Source organism: Neomonachus schauinslandi, chromosome 1, assembly GCF_002201575.2.
Source record: "Neomonachus schauinslandi chromosome 1, ASM220157v2, whole genome shotgun sequence".
NCBI classification, from domain to species: Eukaryota; Metazoa; Chordata; class Mammalia; order Carnivora; family Phocidae; genus Neomonachus; species Neomonachus schauinslandi.
The window spans coordinates 58,141,604-58,164,535 of record NC_058403.1 but is presented as its reverse complement, the minus strand read 5'-3'; the positions used below and the strand labels follow the sequence as shown (position 1 = coordinate 58,164,535).

The window sequence follows — 22,932 nt, the reverse complement described above, 5'->3', positions numbered from 1 at the left end:
GTGTCTCTCTCTGTCAAATAAATAAATAAAATCTTTAAAAAAAAAAATTTCACTTTGCTTATGTTTTCCATTTTGGCCTGTGGAAATCCTTTTGACTTCTGATTTTCTCGTACACATATTAGCTATGGCTTCCAGCTTTGTGCCATATGAAAAGATACAACTTCTCAATTATTTAAATGGTTGTCCTTTTTTTTTTTTTTAAGGACAACCCACAGAAACCATTAAAATACCAGGTGTAACCAATAGAAACTTCCTTTTTCATCACAGAAATGAAAATTGTATGTATTATAACTACAAAACTATGTAATTGTCCCATAGTGAACAGTACTTTCTCTTGATTTGATCTCTTCCATCAGTTCCTATATACATTCATTACCTAACTTATTGGAAAAATGTTAGTCCTGTCCTGTGCGATACAGTAATGACTAGCTACAGTAGGCTGTTGAGCAGTTGAAATGTGGCTTGTGTTACTGAGAAACTGAATTTTAATTAAAATTTTAATTTTAGACTGATACTCAAAGTCAGTTGTTGGACAATTTTCAAGTATGTTTAAAATAACCTGGATAGGTGAATCTATAAAGTTTGTGAAATGTGAATATAGATCAATATTTCCAAGGAAAATTAGCATCTGAATTGAGATTTGCAGTGTAATACACACTGGATTTTAAAAAGACTTGGTATGGGGGTGCCTGGCTGACTCAGAAGAGCACGTGACTCTTGATCTCAGGGTTGTGAGTTAAGCCATGTTGGATATAGAGATTACCAAAAATAAGTAAATAAACTTCAAAAAGACTTAGTATGAAAAAAGGACTTTTTTGAAAAGTGAAATTAATTTTTACTTTGCACGTTGAAATGATTTCATCTGTTTCTTGCCTTGTTAATGTAGATACTAGAAATTTTAAAATTACTTATGTGACTCGAATTGTATTTTGGACAGTGCTGTGCTAGACCCTGAAAAAAAAAGTTTGTGTAAAACATTTCTTTCCTTAGGATCCAATTTTAGATGGTGTTTCTAAATAGTTGATGTGCAGTTTGTGGGCCAACAGATAGTGTGTGGCTGGTTGTATACCTCTGTGATGAAGGATTCTGAGGCCACTCTTGGTTTTAGATTAAAATATTGTAATCCGGTCATCTTGTCATGATGGAGAAGGGATAATTGGGAGTATCCATTTGCCTTTCCTGAGCAAGTATGACCTGTATTCAGCCTCTATCATTGCTGAAGCTGTTAATGGAAAACCTTGTTTTCTAAGTCCAGAGGCTTTTCTCAGTCCTCGATAGTGCTGCAGTGAATGCTTGTTTATAAAACTACTTGACACACATCCTTATTTCTTTTGGATAATTCCCTAGAAGTGAATTTTTTGGATCAGAATGTACTGGTATTTTTAAATCTCTGATATTTGTTGCCAGTTGACCTCTAGAAAGATAGTAGCAGTTCATACTGCCAACAGTGTATGAGAGTGCCCTTTTCTTCAAGGGCTGATGGGGAAGGGGAGGGACACTTGAAAAAACCTTAAGGAAGTGAAGGAAGATATTATAGCTGTCATTTCAGCCATTGGTGGTATAAATTACCTTCTTCTGGAATGAGTGGCATACACTGAGCATTTGTAAAATGGTAGAAATAACAGTTTCTTTACAAGTTGGGTTTGAGGACATATTCACATAATAGCCTAACTCTAGTTTTACTTTGCTGATTAGATGATGAATTGTATTTCTCCCCCCCCCCACCTTTTTTTGTTACTGTTAATTTGATTACTTAGTGAAGTTGGACATTTCCCACTTTTACTGGCCATTTGTATGTTTGTGACTTACCTGTTACTTGTGTAACTTACCACTTTTTAATTTGGATATTGAGTGTGTTTAAACTTCAAATTGCAAAACAACTAAAGTTAATGTTCTTTAGAAAATGGGGTTGAGACATTTGAATTAGCAAATATTGTCAGAGTGGTGCCAGTTTAGGACCCAGCTCATGAGAAAAAATTTTTTACAGATGGAACTTGTTATAAACTAGGTTAAGCAAGGAGAATTGTACTTAGGAGCATTTTAAAGATTTCTTATTTCTCTTTCCAGAAAACTGAAGTATATTTAAAGATACACTTGGATTACCTCCCTGCCTGTCCATGTAGATTATTATTCATAGCATAATTTATCTTTTTTTTAAGATCTTATATATTTATTTGAGAGAGAGAGAGAACATGCACACAAGTTGGGGGAAGGACAGAGGGGGAGGGAGAGGGACAAGCAGAAGCAGGGCTCAAACTCAGCACCCTGATGAGATCTTGACCCCCAGCTGAAATCAGGAGTCGGACACTTAACAGACTGAGCCACCCAGACTCCCCAGCATAATTTATCTTCCTAAAGGAGACTCACTTTAAAACAAAAAGCATTGAATTAAAAGCAGCCACATTTTGTAGTTCAATGTGCCACTAATAATAGTTAGCTGTAGGGTCACTAATAGTTTTTTTTTTTTTTTTTTACCTCTGGGCCTTGGTTTCTTTGTCTTTAGAAAGAACAGCTTAAACCTGAACAGGAACAGCCAAAAGTTGAAATTCATGTGCCTGTTTTAATCTGTTGATAGTATTTAATCAATCAGTATTTAATCTGCTGATAGCTTTGATGAGTTCTCAGATTGCCAAACAAAAAAAAAAAGAGTGATGTCATTGGTTATTAATATCCACCATGACTGGTGTGGCATGTGGGTCACATGTTTGCCATCCCTTGTCTCATAACTTTTTATGATACCAAGAAAAACAAAACTTTGGAATCATATTTGAACTGTTCTCTTTAATGCTGCTTTCTTCATTTTGCTTGTGTGTCTGCCTTTTGAGACCTGCTCTCCCATCCTTCCCGCCTCATGGCCCTTTTACTTTTTATAGCTACCTAGTACATCTCCTCCAGGCAATAAATTCTCATGTAATCCTTACTATAGCTCTAGAAAAGCAACCATAATCTACTAATGTATCTATAGGTTTAATATCTTTAGTCTACTAATGAAGTAACATTGTACAGAGGTGAACCAAGAAGGAAAGAAAGTTTGGTGGGTTCTGGAATTTTTGAAGTTTTATATGGCCAAAAAACAAGGTGGGAGAGAGAGAGAAGGCTAGACCAGTGGCCACAGCTAGGTGAAGAGGACTTTTTATGCAGTGCTATTCAAATTTCATTTGGTAGGTTATGTGCAGCTGTTGAAAGATCTTAAGCATTAGAAGTAAAGTGATCAGATTTGTGTTTTCAAAAGATTATTCTGACTGCATTGTGATGGCTTTGTCTCCTTGACTCTAGTATTTTTCCCCTTCATTAGACTATTAGAATTTGTGTTGAAATGATGGTCTGAAGCATACTGCTTAGAGAAGGGGTATAGGAACAGGTTATGAAGATATTTGGGGAGCAAAATTAACAGGGATTAAAATGGGATGTAAGAATACATATAAAACTAGATTTTTATATGGGTGATGGGACTATTCATAAAGATAGGGGATAGAGGTAGCTGTTCTAACTTCCTGTGGAGGATGGTGAGTTCATTTTTCAATGTGTTGAATGTGAGATTCCTGTAGAGATAACTAGTAAGCAGTTGGAAGATACGTGCTTGGATTCAGAGACTTGGAAGTAAAAGCAACATTTAGGTGGTAGTAAGGGAAAAGCCGTAGCTGGGAAGGAGCTCTAATTGAACATATGGATGGCTGTGGAAAATTTTTTCAGAGAATTACTTGATTATTTTTAGGTTATAACCTTAAGTAGATTATATCTGGTGTGTGTTTAGCACTTCTTGTACCCAAGCAAGTAATTGCTGAAAGTTTTGCACACCTGATACTTGCACTCATACAGCTTGCAGAACTAATCCACCCACCATCACTTTTTTGATACCTGCTAAATCTCTAGAACAGTGATAGTCAACCAGGGTCACATTTCCCATCCCTGGTTAATTGATAATGTCTGGAGGCATTTTGGGTTGTCACAGTGGGGTGGGGCATTTAGTAGGTAGAGGCTAGAGATGATGCTAAATATCCTACAGTGCTCCAGAAAGCCCTTCACAAAGAATTATCCAGCCCAGAATATCAGTAGTACTAGGATTGAGAAACCCTAAAATCTAAATGAGATGAGAGAGAGCCCATCAGTTAAATTAAGGGCCTAGAGATTCTTGGACTTATTGGAAGTAATTCATCAGTTCCTTGAAATATTTGAGGTCCTGCCCTAAGTCTTGTAGTTCAGTAGAAGAGGTAAGATATAAAAATAAATGCTTACAGCAGCACAGAGGTGCTGTGCCTTGGAAGGGTACAAACAGTATAATATAGTTCAGATGAGGTGGAAATCTCAGCAGGATGACAGTTTAAGGCCTCATGAGCAATTAGTATTTAAGCTGTGCTTTGATTAATTCTCAGGGGACTTAACTTTTAAGTTGAAGGAATTTATACTTTAGAGGAATCACTCTTTCATGTAATTTACTTGAAGGCAAGAGTTTAGAACCAGATTACTGCTAGCTAAGAAAAAATTACCTGCCCTAAGCCCCTTGGAATTTTTTTTTTTTTTTAAAGATTTTATTTATTTATTTGAGAGAGAGAGAGAAACAGCATGAGAGGGGATAGGGTCAGAGGGAGAAGCAGGCTCCCCGCTGAGCCGGGAGCCCGATGTGGGACTCGATCCCAGGACTCCGGGATCATGACCTGAGCCGAAGGCAGTCGCTTAACCGACTGAGCCACCCAGGCGCCCGCCCCTTGGAATTTTTTATCGAAGGACCATGGACATACTTAGATCCTTGCTAAAATACTTTTTTTTTTTAAGTTTTATACAAATCCCCTTTATCATTAGTACACCTTATATAAATGTTCCCAGTTTGGTATTTCTCTCTCTTAATAACCTTGAGTCAAGATGACTCCTTTGAGGGGAGTCCTATGTATGGCTGATCTTGAACTGTAATGGAAATTTGTAGACATAGGCCTGGTTCTGGCTTTATTAATAAATGGCTGTATAACCATAGGTACATCTATCTGGGTTTGAGCTCCATCATCTGAAAAGAAGAGGAATGGACCCAGTGGCTTCTAAGGTTCCTTCCAGATAAACAGTCTGCACAAGAAGTAACCAAGCAGTTAAAATTTTGTGCAAAGGTGTACTTAATACTCACTTAAAATAAAAATGGTTAGACTTTAAACTTTATACAGTATTTCATTTTCTCTTTTTGCAGTATAACTTCAGACTTTGTAGAGAAAGACATACTTTTGTGTAGTCATACCTCCATCTTGTGGCCCTTCAGAATATTGCCACTAAATTTTGTTTTTATAATTTTGGGCATAATTGACATTACCTTTAACAGCTAAAAACATTTGAGTGCTTATTATCTGATGTTGCTGTGTTAAATACTAAATATGTGTTATTGTATCACAGTGCTTGTTTTAAGCCACAGGTAAAGGTTTTCTACCATATTCTAAGCACGAAGATGATATGAGATTTGACTAATAGATTAATCTTGTGGTGCTGATATAAATAACTAATGGGCTCTATAAAGTAGGGGGCAAGTAGCCGTGTTCAGATCTAAAAACTTGGGTATACATGGGCACTTTTGTTATATCAGTTTTCCCATTTTAGATCCTTATTCTAAAATCTTTGGTATGAAGAAACATTGGGGTTTGTTATAGATTGGAAAAACAAGAAAAAAATGACGTCACATGAATTTACTTGAGCCAAGAGAATAATTTAGTTTCTTTAATTACTACTGTATTCAGTTTTTTATAGTTAGAGTTGTAAACTGGTGCCAAGATAAGTGAGTACAAAAAAAGAGCAGAAATGTAGGCTTTATGTAAAAGCTTCTGATTTAAATATTAGCAACCAACTTAAAAACAAGAAACTGTTGCGTCTAATAGATGTAGCAGATTTGACTTTTAGTCCAGGAATTTGGGGCTTATCTACAGAGTAGAGGTCCTAAATTGATCAATTAAGATAGTTTAGGTTGTTAAATTACACTGAAATGTGGGGCGCCCGCGAGGCTCAGTCATTTAAGCATCTGACTCTTGATTTTGGCTCAGGTCTTGACCTCAGGGTTGTGAGCTCAAGCCCCATGTAGGACTCTGCGCTCAGCGAGGAGTCTGCCTGGGATTCTCTCTCTCCCCCTGCTTGTGCGTGTTCTCTTTCTAAATAAATAAATCTTTAAAAAAGAATAAATTACATTGAAATCTTATCTGAAGTAAGTAAACAGTGTAGTGATTAATAACCAGGTTTCAAGAGTCAGGCTGATTTGAAATTGAGACTAGCTCTCAATACTAGCTATGTCACAAACATTAAAGCTATAGCATATACACCGTGTCACTTACATAGGGAAAATGATTTAACATTTTATATGAAATCCACTTCTCTGTGCCCATCTTTAGCCTCTCTTTCCCTTACCAGAATTCTTGGAGATGGAAGTTTAATATAGGCAGTGGGAAGTTAATTAATTTAGGTGGATGCTAAACTTGTGTGGTTAACTTAAGAACCCTTAATTATTAAAGATTCCGCAGTGGGATGTGGAAATCTGAGTTTTTAACTGGCAAAGTAATTCTGGTGTATAGGCAGGTTTGGAATCCATTCTTGGATTTTGTGACACTGCTTCTCTAGACTTTTTCCCTAGTCTCTTGAAAATTGTTTCTTGGACTTCTTTGTGGGCTCTTGTTTGTTTACCCCTAAAATTCAAGTGTTTCTTTTAGTAGTTGTGTTTTAGATGTTCTAATTCACTATGATTTTCTTGGTAATGTGATCTGTTCACATAGAGGATATATATTATGCAGTATTTGTATTTCAGGAAATAACTCTCAAAGTGATGGGTTACAAAAGGGAATTCTTACGAGTTAAATTAATGTAAAAACTCTGGATGCATTCCCCCTACTATCTAATTGTTTTTATCTACTTATCGCCAACATTGCTTCCAGTCACATTAGGTAGCATTTAAACTATATTATGTAAATAATTTTTTAAATGATCATTTTACCTAAAACGTGTTTGACAGTAGTTTTAATGGAAAAAAAGTGTCAGGACATGTGGCCATTTATACCAAAGGCAAAGACTATGTAACAGGCTATCCTAAGATTGATGAATTTAGAGGAGGAGGTCTGTACCAGAACGGAAGGCTCATTCTTATCCAGCTCTTATTCAGTTTCTTTTCTGCAAACTGAAGGCTTGGTACAGCTGGAAATTGAGGGGTTGTGGTTTGTTAAAGATTTGAAATTCTTGCCTTTTACTGTTTTTTCAAATGGTCGAGAGTAAGTCAGGCATCAAGTGCTTTCTGCCATGAGTTTTAGTATCAAAAATAGCATGTCTTTGTTCTTTTTTAGCCAAAGTTGCTATAAAACTTAACATAAATGCAAAGTGCTAGAGCTTGTAGTTCCTTATGTAAATAAGTAATGTATGTTTATTTTTTATGGAAATTCTCAAACACCTATAAAAGTAAATAGTGCAGTGAGCCCTCAGTGCATTCAATTCCAATAGGTAGTATTAATTCTCATATTCTTTTGTCTTTGCCTGATCAGTACTTTCCCTTTTTCCTTTTTTGCTGGAGTACTTCAAAGGAAATTCTTGAAGTACTATCCCATTCTATCTGTAAATAATACAGTATGAGTCTTTATCATGGATGACTTTAAAAAAAAAAGTTACTGTAATACTGTTATACCTAATATCTTATGATGATACCCAGTCTATTTGCTTTTTCTTATTTGTCTTATGTCTTCTTCAAATTAAAATCCAAAAAGGTCTTCCACACATTTTAATTGGCTGAAATGTCTCATCACCTCTTAATCTGACAGTTTCTCCTTTTTTAAAAAACAAACTTACTTTATTTTTTTTAACATTTTATTATAGAGATAGCGGGGGGGGGGCATGAATGGGGGAGGGGCAGAAGGAGAGGGATAAGCAGGCTCCCCATTGAGCAGGGAGCCTGAAGCAGGGCTCAATCCCAGGACCCCGGGATCATGACCTGAGGTGAAGGCAGACGCTTAACTGACTGAGCCATTCAGGCACCCCAACAAACTTACTTTAGAATAGTTTTATAGTTTTTAGATTTAATTTGTGAAGATGGTACAGAGAATTCCAGTTTCTGCTATTAGTAACAGTTTACATTAGTATGGTACACTGTTAGAATGAAAAGGCAAGCCAAAAATTGGGTGAAAATAGTTGCAAATTATATATCTGATAAAGAATTTGTATCCAGAATATATGAAGAACTCCTTACGACTCAATAAAATAAGCAATCCAATATAAAAATGGGAATTCTTATTAGTTACTGTAAAAATTTTCAGTTTATTCTCAGGCCTAGAACATGGGCAAAAAACTTAGGCATTTTATCAAAGAAGATGGACAGTTGGCTAATAACCATCCAGAAGGATGCTCGGCATTATTAGTCATTAGAGAAACGCACATCCAATGAGATTATCACTTCATACCACTAAAATGGCATAAATAGACAATAAAAAGTGTTGGTGAGGGGTGCCTGGTGCCTCAGTCTGGTTAAGCATCCAACTCTTGGTTGTGGCTCAGGTCATGATCTCAGGGTCTTGGGATCGAGCCCCACATTGGTCTCCTCACTCAGCGGGGAGTCTGCTTGAGAATCTCTCTCCCTCTGCCCCTCCCCCTGCTCTCTCACGCACATACTTTCTCAAATAAATAAATAAATCTTTTTTTTTAAGATTTTATTTATTTATTTATTTGACAGAGAGAGAGAGAGAGCGAGAGCAGGAACACAAGCAGGGGGAGTGGGAGAAGGAGAAGCAGGCTTCCCGTGGAGCAGGGAGCCCGATGCGGGGCTCAATCCCAGGGCCCTGGGATCATGACCTGAGCCGAAGGCAGACACCTAAAGACTGAGCAACCCAGACGCCCCTAAATAAATAAATCTTTTTAAAAGTGTTGGTGAAGATGTAGAAAAACTTAATGCATTGTTGGTAGGAATGCAAATGGTTCAGCCACTTTGGAAAACAGTTTAGCAATGTACCAGTTTTCCATTACTGCTATAACAAAATAATACAAACTTAATTGCTTAAAAACAAATTATTACCTTAGTTCTTATGATCAAAAATCTGAAATGGGTTTTACTGAGTTAAAATCAAGGTGTTGGTAGGTATAGTGATTTTAAGTAGTACCCCACCCCCCCCCGAAGAAAAATTCATGTCTACTTGGAACTTCAGCACATGACCTTATTTAGAAATAGGGTCTTTTCAGGGCACCTGGGTGGCTCAGTCAGTTAAGTGGCTCAGGTCATGATCCGAGGGTCCTGGGATCGAGCCATGCATTGGACTTCCTGCTCGGTGGGGAGACTCCTTCTCCCTCTCCTCCTGCCCCTCCCCTCTCTTCTGTTCATGCTCTCTCAAATAAATAAATAAAATCTTGAAAGAAAGAAATAGGGTCTTTGCAATGTAATTAAGATGGTCATGCTAGGGGCGCCTGGGTGGCTCAGTCGTTGGGCGTCTGCCTTCGGCTCAGGTCGTGATCCCAGGGTCCTGGAATCGAGGTCCGCATCAGGCTCCCTGCTCCGTGGGAAGCCTGCTTCTCCCTCTCCCACTGCCCCTGCTTGTGTTCCCTCTCTCGCTGTATGTCTCTCTCTGTCAAATAAATCAATAAAATCTTTTAAAAAAAAAAAGATGGTCATGCTCTATTAGAGAGGGCTTTAAATCCAATAACTAGTGTCCTTACAGGAAGAGGAAAGGGGGTACACAATGAGAACACTAAGTGAAAATGGAGGCAAGAATTAGACTTGTTATTGCCTCAAGCCAAGAAATATCTGAGGCCACCAGGAGCTGGCAGAGGCAAGGAAGGATTCTACTCCAGATTCAGAGAGCATGGCCCTGCTGACCTGATTTTGAACTCCCAAGCTCAAGAGAATAAATTGCTGTTTTAAGCCACTCAGTGGTAATTCCTTAAAGCAGTACTAGGAAACTAATACAACAAGATTATGTTTCTTCTAGAGGTTCTAGATGAGAATCCGTTTCCTTGCCTTTTCAGCTTCTATAAGGCCACGTGTATTCCTTGTTTCGTAGTCCTTAATCTTCAAAGCTTGCAGTGTAGCATCTTAAATCTCTTGTTTCTGCTTCTTTTGTCCTATTCTCTTCTCTGACCGTTAAGGACCTCTTTGATTACATTGGGCCCACCCAGATAGTCCTGGTTAATCTTCCCATCTCAAGGTCTTAATCATATCTTGCAAAGTGCATTTTCCATGTAAAATAATGTATTAAAGATTCTTGGGATTGGAACATGGACATCCTTTGGGGCCATTATTCTACCTACAAAAGGTGGTTTCTTTAAAAAGCGTATTTGCCATACAGCCCAGCAATCCCACTTTTAGGTATCTACCAGAGAAAAACTAACGCTTATGTCCACACACAGACTTACATGCAATATTCATAACAGCATTATTTATAATGGCCATGAATATAGTACTGTTAAAATGCCCATCAGATGGTGAATGGATAAACAAAATGTGGTATATCCTTACAGTGGAGTATTGTTCAACTGCTGACACATTACATCGTGGATGAACCTCAGAAACATGCTGCATGAAAGAAGTGTAGTAGTGCAAAAGATCACATTTTTTCTATGTATATGAAATGTCCAGAAAAAGCAAATATATAGAAAGTAGATTTAATGGCTGACTTTGGGTAGGAAAAGGGATTTACTTTAGATTTGCACAAGGGATTTTGGGGGTATGATGTGAATGTTCTAAGGCTGAATTGAGGTGATGGTTGTACAACTCTGTAAATAGTCTAAAAGTCATTGAATTATACATTTAAATGAGTTTTATGGTGCATAATTATACCATAAGGCTATTTAAGAGAAAAATAAATGGAATGTAAAAAGTGGGAAGGGGCCTCAGATTATTTGCAGTATACTAGCTTACAAAGGACATGTATCCATAATACACTTACAACCCAGTTAGAGAACCCAGTTTGTTTTAAATGGGCAAAATATTTGAATAGCTCCTCTACCAAAGAAGTTATATGAAGGCAGAGAAATAAAGGAAAGCATGCTCAACATCATTTGTTATTTAGGGACGTGCAAATTAAAACCATTCACTACACACCTGTTAGAATGGCATAAATTTTTAAGGGTTGACAGTGCCAAATGCTGAATGCAGAACAACTGGAACTCTCATATATTTACGCCCAGCATTACCTCTCTTAAGAGAAATTTTAAAAACTTATGTTCACACAAGAACCTGTAGAGAAATGTGTATGTAGACCCAAATGCCTTTCAACAAAAGGGTAAACTGGTATATCCATACTATGGAATACTACTCAGCAATAACAAGGAAAGAACTGTTGATACAACAGTGTGGTAAATCTCAAAGGCATTATGTTGAATGAAGGAAGCCAAGCAAATGGCTATGTATTATGTGATTCCATTTATGTGACATTCTTGAAAAAGCAAAGATATGGGGAACAGAAAACAGATTAATGGTTGCCTGGGAGTGGTGTTAGAGTTGAAACTCTACGGAGGGTCATGAGGGAGATTTTTGGGGTGATGGAACCATTATGTATCTTGATCTAAATCTTGATAGTTATTGTTACATATGTTTGTCAAAACTCAGAACTATACACTAAGAAAAGTGAATTTAATTTTATGTAAACTTTAAAATATTTTTTTAAAAGCTAAGAGTGAAAATTGATCCCCCAGAAAAGGCTTGGAAAATAAAGGAACAACTAAGAGTACATATAGAAAATTTGCAAGCTGGTGGACTTGAATAGACTATATCAATAATTATATTAAGTCTGGACAGACCAAATGCTCCAATTGTCAGTGCTTGCTTTGGCAGCATATATACTAAAATTGGAATGACACAGAGAAGATTAGCATGACTCAATGTGATGACATTTTCCCCCTTTTTCTATAATGCTATTTTATTTTTTTATTTTTATTTTGAAGATTTACATTCATCCAATCATTCATTTAAAAGAGAGCCCGTGTGCCTCTGGAGGGTCAGAGGGGATGGGGGGATAGGGCTAAGGAGACTGCACTGAGCGCGAGTCCAAAAGCAGGACTCATCCCACAACTCTGAGATCCTGACCTGAGCCAAAACCAAATCAAGAGTCATTCATTCAACCGACTGAGCCACCCAGGCGCCCCTTGTGGTATTTTAATAAATAAAAGTAATACTTGAACATTGCATAATATTTAGAATAAAGAATTGTGTAATTTAAAAAATACTCCCGTTGTCAGATTAGAGGAACAAGACTTAAGTATATGCTGTTTACAAAAGACACTTTAAATTACAAGGACATAGAAGAGTTGAAAGTAATTGATGGTAAAAGATACATGTGCAGCATTGAGTAGAAGAAAACAGTATGTATTGAACAAAGTAGATTTTAAGACGGAATATTACGGCAAAAAGGACATTTCAAAGGGATAAAAGGACCAATTCATCAACTTATAACAGTCCCAAATAGTTATGCACTTAATATAACTTGGAAATACATGAAGCAAACATTGACAAAACTGAGGAGTAAGAAGGAACACTTCCAAACTTTGTTCAAGGCCAAACATAATCCTGATTGATAAGAAAGCCTGTCAGGAATATTACAAAGAAAGAAAAACAGATTTCTCAGAATAATCTTTCTTGAGGTATCATTTAAATAAAGGAGGTAGGTCGGGGCGCCTGGGTGGCTCAGATGGTTAAGCGTCTGCCTTCGGTTCGGGTCATGATCCCAGCATCCTGGGATCGAGCCCCGCATCGGGCTCCCTGCTCAGCGGGGAGCCTGCTTCTCCCTCTCCCTCTGCCTCTCTCCCTGCTCATGCTCTCTCTCTCTGTCTCTGTGTCTCAAATGAATAAATAAAAAAATCTTAAAATAAATAAATGAGGTAAGAGAGTAACCTGCAGTCAAGGATGGAGAGGCTATCAACAGAGAAAGCTGCAGGTGAAGCAGATTTTGGGGGAGGGGGATCAGAGACCTAGTTTTGGGTATGTTTAATTTGAATTGTCTACTACAGATGCTTTGGAGTTTAAGAGTGATTTCTAAGCTAGAGACAGAGTTCGAAGATGGCAACATTAAAGCGGTAAGATTATGAGATTGAGGTCAACCAAGAGAATAAGTGTAGCTAGAGAAGACAGCCAAGTACCATCTTGATGTGCAAGCCCCTCAGAATTGGTGTTCTTCCTCTCCAGTCTCAGCTTCCACATTTACACAAAGTACACCTTTTTTTGTAGTTTTATGGTTTTATTAACACAAATGCGATGTGCGTATAAACTGTCTACATTCATTTTCTTCACTGTGCAGCCTGGCATTGGGATTGGTAGCTCTGATGGCCAGCTGACTGCTCTTTCCACAGTGGCTTTGTGGTTCTTGGAGGAGACGTTGTGAACAGTCTCTGCACAGCAGAGAGCCTGCTTCTCCCTCTCCGTCTGCTGCTGCCCCTGCTTGTGCTCTCTCTCTCTGTCAAATAAATAAAATCTTTAAAAAAAATTTTCATTTCTTGCCTTCCCACAAAACAAACTCTTAGTCACCCTTCACATCTGTTCCCAGGATCACTTTCATTCTAGTACTGTTTTTGTACTTTGTGTGCATGTGCTATTACTAAGACATTGTATTTTATATATATTATGTATAATATATGTATTGTATGTATATATATTCACATATATGTGTAATAAATATACACACTGAGACTGTATTTCCTAGTAGGTATAAACTCCTCTGCATTCCAGGTGTTAGCAAATAGGTGTTCAAATATTTATTGAAATACCTGATTTATGCTTTGAATAGGCAACTATTATGTTCATAAGAACTTTAGAAAATTATAGATTCACAGATAGAACTCTTGGACACTCTATTTAATTTTCTAATGGAGATTTTGGAATTCCTAGGCGTTTTTTGGAATTCCTTTTGACTTACTTTAAAAGTTCTTTTAACTTCTAAAAGCTTGTTGGTTGTTTACAATCATGTTCTCATTTTCTTGACATTTCTATATAGCACTCTATACCTTTGATACTACACGTTCTTTGCTAAATTATATTTATAAGTTGCTATTACTCTGATATATTTAGAATATCCACATTTTAAAATAAGAGCTAAGTGATCAAGACCACAGAAGTATTCATTTCAATCAGACATATCATGTTCGTGAAAGTTAAACTGTATTTAAGGTGAATTTTGCTGACAAAAGTTATGTTTAATAGAGATTTCTTAAACAGCTACCAAATAATACTCATAGTATCCCAATTCTGTTTTGAAATATGTATGTATATGCGTAGAAAAATATAGGAAGACTGTATACATCAAACATTTCTGGTAATGGTCTTATAGAATATTTTCACTTCCTAAGTCATTTCTATGGTGATGGGCTTTTTTTTTTTAATCAAGACATGTATTTTTTTTAATTGAGCAGGGAAAGATTAAGCTGCCTATTCCCTAATGATTTAATGCAGTGTTCTGTATTTAGGCTTAATCTACCTACTCTAATGGAAACTTTTTTAGTAGTTAATTTTTATTAGATTTAATCTAGCACATTGAGCCATAACCACCTTTTCCTTTTGTATGAAGTTAAGAAATACCTGGTTATTATCCTTTTAAAAGTTATAAAGATACTTGAAGCCTGGCAATTACCTAGAAATCATTTTTTTTTTTTTAGTTTTTATTTATTTTTAAGTAATCTCTGCACCCAGTGTGGGGCTCAAGCTCAAGATAAAGAGTTGCATGCTCTTCCAACTGAGCCAGTCAGGTGCCACACCTGGAAATCATTCTTAAACTTTTTAAAAACTCATGTTCTTTCACTTATAATTTAGAAGCTTGACTTCCTAGGTTAAGTTTTTCTTTATTGTTGTTTACGATTAGACTTCATAATTTAGTTTTTCAGTGACTTTTAAAATACAGCGTCTGACTCTTTTTTAATTGCAATGGATAATTTTTAAATACTGTGCTCTAAATATAATCAATAAATGCCATATATTTAAAATATGTTACTGTACCAAATTTGGAGTGCTGTACTCAGTTAAAGAGTAGCATTATGCTAAATGAAATAAGCCAGACAAAGACAAACACTGCATGGTATCACTTATATGTGAAATCTAAAAATAAAAAAGTCAAACTCATAGAAACGGAGTAGATAAGTGGTTGCCAGGGTGCGGGGAATAGGGAGAAGTTGGTAAAAAGGTACAAATTTTCAGCTGTAAAATGAATAAGGTCTGAGGATCTAATGCATATAATTGAAAATTGCTAAGAGAGTAGAACATAAGTGTTCTTACAAAAAAAAATGCGAGGTGATATATTAATTAAATGGTAGGAATCCTTTTTCTAAAGAAAACACAGTGTAGGTGAGATGTGATCCCTGTACTTTTTTTTTGTTTTCAAGATTTATTTATTTCAGAGGGGTGGAGGGGGCAAAGGAAAGGGAGCGACTCTTAGGTGGACTCTGCACTGAGCAGAGAGCCTGACGCAGGGCTTGATCTCATGACCCTGAAATACCGACCTGAGCAGAAACCAAGAGTCAGACGCTTAACCGACTCTGCCACCCAGCCACCCCACGTTCCCTGTATTTTACAGTATAACTGTATCTGCTAATAAAAGGTCTGTGAGTGTTAGATGGTGGGTAAATGAGCCTAAGTAGGTTTTAATCAGAAAAAAGTTTTGGGTAAAATGTTATTTACTTCAGCCTTAAAGAAGAGAAAGCCAGGGTCTGCTTTAATGAATAGAGGAGTTGTTCTATAAGTGAGATAAAACCTAGTTAAAGAGGACCTGAATCTCACAAAAAGAATTCATTTTAGTTGTGAAATACTTAGGAGAGGCTGTATTTACCCATATTTACTTAATGTGTCTGGAAATTGGAAGAAAATATAACAAATCTCTATATATTTTTTACGATGATGTTTGCATCTTAAGGATTTGTGTGGCTACTAAGAAACTGTGCTCAGATTTTAAGAAAATATACAAGATATGCAAGGGTGGTTGGTCACAGTAAGTAATAAAAAACAGCATAAAAATGAAATAATTGAGGGAGGTAGGCTAAAGTTCCAAATGAGCATTATGGTCTATATTCTGTTTTCTAATAATCTAAATTATAACATTTCAGAGAATACTGTTTTTAAAATTACCCACCATTCTTTTATTACTATTATTTTAAAGATTGTATATTTAAGTAATCTCTTCACCCAACGTGGGGCTCAAACTTAAAACCCTGAGATCAAGAATCTCATGTTCTACTGAACTGAGCCAGCCAGGCACTAACCACAGTTCTGATCACACATTTTTTATATATGGTTTACAGCATTTTTTCTGTATATTAAGAAAAGCTATTTTATATATTTATGTATTACATATGTATATTTAGAATGTGTTTCCCCCCCCCACACACATAAAACAATATATCAGTGTTTCTGTGCTAATAATATAAATGTGTCATGCATGCTTTATTTAACCAGTTCCCTATTGCGGACACTTAGGCTTTTCTTTTTTACCATTATAAAAGTGTGATGATTAATATTCTCATTTAGTCATTTCTCCAACAGGGTTTTTTTTTTTTTTTAAGATCTTATTTATTTGGGGCTCCTGGGTGGCTCAGTCATTAAACGTCTGCCTTCGGCTCAGGTCATGATCCCAGGAGGCTGGGATCAGGATCTGAGCCGAAGGCAGATGCTTAACCAGCTGAGCCACCCAGGTGTCCCTCCAACAGAGTTTTCAAAACCTATATGCATATGAGGTAAATGATTAATTAGGGTGTGGTGTTTGCATTTCCCTGCTATTGACTAATGCCATTGTTATCTGGAACTAGCACCTAGCACCCAGTGAGTAGGACCCACATTTTCTAGGTACTTGGATGGCATCAGGTTATTTTTTCAACTCATTTTTATTTTGATTTGATCTTTAAAGGATTTTATCATCTACTGTTGTGATTTTTAAGAAGGCCAATAATGTATGTAAGCAACTCTACTAATGATAGTGCTAGTGGTATTCAGATTTGTCCTTCAGTTTATGGTAGTGATATTGACTTGACCTATTAAAAAAATCCTTTTGTTGATGGCCTAGAGGCAACACAGCTTTGTTACTGTGAGTCTGAATCTTTTTAGCCTTAATTCCTTTTCCCATGGAACCAATTGTTTTGATTACATGTTATTTTAGAAATACTACTGTTGCATTCTTGATAAGTAGTTTTCAAACACCCTCCCCATGTGGATTCCTTTGTTTTCATTTCCAGAGATTCTGCCTCTGAAAGTAGGGTGAGGTCCAGGAATCTGGATTTCGAATACCACCCCATATGACTGTTGCGGGTTGTTCCTAGTTCAGTTAATAGAATATACATAACTTTTGCCTATTTGGATTATTTTTTCAGAATAAATTTCTAGAGTAGGATTACTTCCATAAAGGAGATGGACCTTTCAGGCTTTTTGATATGTAGTACTATATTGTCTTCCAGAGATATTGTCTGTTTACATTTTCACCATTCCCATTTGCCACCCCCTTGCCAACATTTGGTATCATCAGTCCTTTTGATCAGTAATAGATGTCTAAATTTTTCTGAACTGTAAATTACAAGGAAATTTTTGGCATTTATATAGAATATTAGTCTGGCCTTCTTAGTAATTGTCTTTTACTGTATTTATCTGTAAATGTATATAGTTGTATGAAAGCTACAGATTGAATCTGGATGGAATGGCTGGCAGAATCTTATAAATGGTAGTCTTTCTAGGAGTATAAAGTCACTGTGAAAGGTTAGATTTATCAGTCATGTAAAAAAGACTTGGTACTCTTCTAAATACGCTCATCTTAACAAATGAAGCTGATTATATTTTATTGAGTACATTTTGGTTTGTTCCAGTAGCCGGATCGAGCTGGGAGATGTGACACCACACAATATTAAACAGTTGAAGAGATTAAACCAGGTCATCTTTCCAGTCAGCTACAATGACAAGTTCTACAAGGATGTGCTGGAGGTTGGCGAGCTAGCAAAACTTGGTATAATATGGTTCCCCCCCCCCCCCCCGCTTCATTTGTTTGTTTGTGTTCTTGACCCTAGTTTCTGATATTAGAGCAGAGTTAACTAAATCTCCTTGTTTTACAACGTAGGAAATGGGGGTGATTCAGGTTCTGAGAAAAATCTCAGAGAAACCAAGACAGTATTTGAATTTTAAAAGGAAATGCTAAATATCTTCTCTAATTCAGTGTGTGCCTTTGTTTTCACATATTTGTGTTTACTCTAGAAGGGATTTAAATCCCTAAAAAGAAGTAGGAAATTTTTGAAGCTATTGATATTCATAGTAGCTGATAAAATGTATTGCCAATAGCAATAATTTAGTTCTTACAGAGGGGGAGGAAGATTGAATAAAATGTGTTATTCTGTCTTTGAGCTTTATATTTTTATATTTTCCATGGCAGCCTATTTCAATGATATTGCAGTAGGTGCAGTATGCTGTAGGGTGGATCACTCACAGAATCAGAAGAGACTTTACATCATGACACTAGGATGTCTGGCACCATACCGAAGGCTAGGAATAGGTAAAATTATTTGTGTTTTTTTATTTGTTTAAAGAAGCATAAATACATTGTTACTGTTTCTGACCTAGTGAGTCACACCATTTCTTTTGGGAATATTGGGAAAGAGTTACTGAATGATATAAGGTGGAAAATAACTTTATTAACATATTTCAACTGGAAACCCTGTGTAGATTTGTTATCAATGTCCCTTTTGCTTTTTCTGTTCCTTTTACATGGAAGGGCTTGTATATAAAGGTTGCTTTTCTGCTATGAGTTTTAAACATATGTAGATGATATAGGGAAAGAACAAAATTTTCAAAAATCAGGTTGTCTTGTGTTTACCTCAAATTCTAGTAGGATGCAATAAGTGTTAAGATGGCAATTAGATGTGTAACGTAAAGATTGATTTTTATGAAATTACTTATTTGTTCTTTGTCTTGTTAATAGGAACTAAAATGTTAAATCATGTCTTAAACATCTGTGAAAAAGATGGCACTTTTGACAACATCTATCTGTAAGTGAAATGATATTTAATGTACTTATCTAAAGAATTTAATAGATTGGCAATAGAAATCTTTACTAGGAACTTTAAAATCTGGTTACTTACTTCATTGTTTTTTGGAAAAACCATGGAAGTAGTGGTTATGAAGTTTTGTTTTGTTTCAATAATAGATAAGGAATCTGAGATAAAACATTCTCATTCTGCTTTATCATGTTGGGGTGGGAGCTCCAAAGTCACAGAGATTAAACCAAGATTAAAACTGAAATCTTCAGAATTGAAGAATTCGTAACATTAATACTACTTTTCTCATGCTGTCTGTTCTCTGGGTTTTATTTAAGGTTCTCAGTGATATGTTCATTAGTAAATAGAGTTTAATAATCAAAATCAGAGAGTACCTAGCTGATATTATATTAATATAGTTTTAATATTATAGAACTCAGATTAAGAGCCAAGGTTAGATCGCAACTATGGATTTTTTATAATATGGGAGATTATTCTCATTTTAACGTTGGCAGTGGGAGAGATTAAATTATATAATGCTATTTTGAAGAGTAATTGAGAAAGCTCAAATTATTTATTTCAAAATATAGCATGTTTTTTATAAATCAGAGAGGATATATTCAAGCATTTAGACCCCAGTTATGTTATTTTTCGGTCATCTTTTTTTCTGCATGTGTTAATATGGTCTTTGATCATCCCTGTGGTTATTTACCCATTTTTAATTACTTGAATCTTTTCTCCCCTTGCAGTGAAAAATGTTATGCTTGCGAGGGTACTTTGCCCTTGTTGATTGTAAGAGTAAACACTATTTCTGAGCCTCCTAACCTCAGCCAGCTGTCTTGCAAATGTAATAGGTTTTTCTGAGATGAATACCTAATCTTTGTTGATTGTTAGTAATTATGAGGAGAATCTAACAATTGTGTGCGGTATTCCAGCTCTGACCACTTTGAAACTATTTGTGGAGAATACACAAAACCTGATGAAATCTTTTTTTTCTTTTTTCTGATACTCTCCTATGTCTCAGGCATGTCCAGATCAGCAATGAGTCGGCAATTGACTTCTACAGGAAGTTTGGCTTTGAGATTATTGAGACAAAGAAGAACTACTATAAGAGGATAGAGCCAGCAGATGCTCATGTGTTGCAGAAAAACCTCAAAGTCCCTTCTGGCCAGAATGCAGATGTGCAAAAGACAGACAACTGAACAAATTAGAAATGAACTTTCTTGCACTTGCTTGTCGCCAAATAAAAGAGAGGCCCGTTGATTTTTTTCCCCCCTCTTTCTTTTCCCCCTCCCTTCTTGTTCTTGTTTGTCCTCCTTTCTTTCTTTTTCTTTCCTCTAAAAAAGGTTTAATACTTCCAAGGACTTTAAAATTAATCATGTTTGGATTGTTTTAGTTTTCTTATTTTTGTGAGGTGGTTTGATTGTAGGAAGGAGGAGGTATAGATCTGTTTGGTTTCACAGTTAAGATACATATGGTCCCCAAAATTTGGATGTCAGTGTCAATTTTTTTTTTTTTTTAACGTCCTGCTTTCACATTGAAGGGCAGAGCCTACAAAATATTGTATATACCAGAAGACAGAAAGAAACAGCAGCAATATCTTGTTCTCTAATTCAAAGACAAGTGTAGTGTGTTTGTGGTACTTTGGGTTTTTCAAGACTGTGGGATACTAATCCCTAGACATTGCCTTCACTCCACCTTTTGTCCTTCTGAGTGTTGTCTCAGGAGTTGGACCATTGTTTTCCTTGTAAGAAGTACTAAGCTTATTTTGTTTTTTTAAGCAGTTATTTCTTCCTCGCTGAGGGTGGGTGGGACAGTTTGGGTAGGTAGTGTTTTACTTTGGTCTCAGTATTTGAGTTAAACTGCTTTTTGCTAATGAGTGGACTGGTTGTTAGCAGGTTTATTTTTCCTGCTGTTGATTGTTATTAGTGGCATTAACTTTTAGAGTGTGGCTGGTGAGATTAATTTTTTTTAATATCCCAGCTAGAGATATGGCCTTTAACTGACCTAAAGAGGTTTGTTGTGATTCACTTTTTTTTCCTGTCCTTTTTCTTCAGTAAACCCACAATAGTTAGTCTAACCTTAAAAATGGGAGTTGATGTCCTTATAGGTCAATACCCCTAAAGATAAACCTGAAGCAGGTATTGTCTCTTGGACATATTAAAAAAACCTAAAAGGAAGCTTAGATGGACTCGTGGCACAATAAGTGCATTTAATGTCAGCTAATGTAGACTGTTAAAAGCGTGGCCACGGAGCATTTGATTATATAAGAAAGAATATCTAGACAGTATTTTTGAGAATAACATAGCTGTGCTACTGCTTATCTGTTGGAGAACATCCCAGATTTGCTTATTTTCTGTGCCTGTGATAATGAGTTTAAGGATTTGGGGGAGGGGGAATTGTTAATTGCTTCCGTTCTTGGAAAAGTAGAAGTTCAGAAGTGTTAATAACGTAAATGTCACTGTGACCTCCTCTACTGATGGGACTGGTTTATGCCAGATCATTTTCTGGCACATAGGGAGTGGTTTGGACAGGTTGATAACTTTCTGTAAGATAGGAGACATCTGAAATTTTCATGTTTTCCTCCATAGCCCCTTATCCAATATTTAAAATTTTCTAGATTGCCAATACTGGTGGCCCATGAAATGTTCTCATTAGACTTTAAAACAATGCACGGGGCTTGAATTTTCTTGTCATTTGACTTTAAAAGGAAGTTTGACTCATAATATTTATCCTTATGTAAATTCTGGTAATAGAAATCTCATCTCTCCAAATATGTTAAATGACAAAATTATTTTACACAATGTTTATGCACATTTTATAATCTTTTTTGAGAATGTGAAAGTACAAAGTACAATAGACTTCAGCAGTCTTAATTGAGTGCCAAGAGTAATACAGGAAAAGGAAGATAGTTGAATGAGTTTATAGGATTTGAATCTTAAGATAGTAAAAATGTAGAAAGACCATGCTGGTTTCTTGGGCATCAGTTTCTTCAGCAGTCCAAATATAAGCTTAGAAAAAAAGTTAGCATTAAGCACCTTTACCTTCATGGATAAGCTTCAGCTTGCTCTTGCCAAGAGAAGAGTGCTTGAGTTACAGAAGGCATACTTAGTTTGAAGAATTCAGCCTTTTTGTAAACTTCCAGATACCAGAATAGATTTTGATATATAAGTGAGTTTTTCTGAGATGACACTGCCTCTATTTCTATAACCATTTCACCAGGACTATCTAATCAGTCCTATGAATGTATCCCTAAGTGTGGTTATTGAAAACTGAATAGCTGCCTCATGACAATTAAGTACATGTTATTTAAGGAGGGGAAAAAAATTAAATTTTGAATTGAGTATGTAGGCTCCCTATCATTATAGTTTCTTTTTCCACAGTAGACAATGACTTTACCTAAATTGTATGTTTGAAAAGGTTTGTCGTACATCAGACTTGTTTGGAAAGGGTTAATTGTCCTACATCAAACTTGTATTAAGTAATTCCATCCATTTAAGGAAGAGGAGGATGTAGAAGCTGGGCACTAGTTCACATGCCTGTGAGTCAGTAAAGACTCAAGTAATGTCCCATGTTGAGTTGGTTATTTTGGAACATAAAAATTGTTGAGGTAAAACAATTAACTGGAAGATCAGAGGATATATCCATCGTATTTTTTAGGACAGATAGTTTTTACTATAGGGCAAATAGGTAAAAATTATCCTTATGGTAATTGCATTTAGGTTCTAAAGAAAAGAATCTCCAGAGAAATCTATGCAATATATAATTTGTCCAGACTAGTTTTCATTTGGGGAAAGAAGTTCTAAAATATCCCCAAAGCAGTTTACTCATCAATTGAAAGTCCTCCAAAAATAGAACTATTGGGAAACCATGGTTTGTGGGGTGGAAAAGAAAAGCTCCCTCAGTTTTTTGGAGGGAATAACTTAAAAATACTTAAATGGCTAAGTTTACTTGGTGCAGTTAAAAATTAAACTTGTTGATTTTAACATTGCTGTTACATCTGAAATAAACTTATGTGATGTTCTGGTA

The 22,932-nt window shown here is 36.1% G+C and overlaps 1 protein-coding gene and 1 non-coding gene across 3 annotated transcripts in view; both read left to right on the top strand.

Annotated features, from left to right (window-relative positions):
• The window catches only part of NAA50 (N-alpha-acetyltransferase 50, NatE catalytic subunit), a 27,569-nt gene extending 4,637 nt beyond the window's left edge, over positions 1-22,932 (top strand). The window contains exons 2-5 of one of the 2 annotated variants that reach the window (XM_021692490.1): positions 17,749-17,882; positions 18,303-18,422; positions 18,849-18,915; positions 19,928-22,932. In XM_021692490.1, coding sequence (XP_021548165.1) covers positions 17,749-17,882; positions 18,303-18,422; positions 18,849-18,915; positions 19,928-20,105 — 499 coding nt within the window. In that variant the 3' untranslated portion in view covers positions 20,106-22,932. Of the gene's footprint in view, positions 1-17,745; positions 17,883-18,302; positions 18,423-18,848; positions 18,916-19,927 lie in introns of both variants that reach the window. The other variant, XM_021692489.1, reaches the window with a different exon arrangement.
• On the top strand, positions 11,740-11,842 carry LOC123326997. The gene has a single exon (XR_006541465.1). It is a non-coding gene; the product is annotated as a U6 spliceosomal RNA (small nuclear RNA).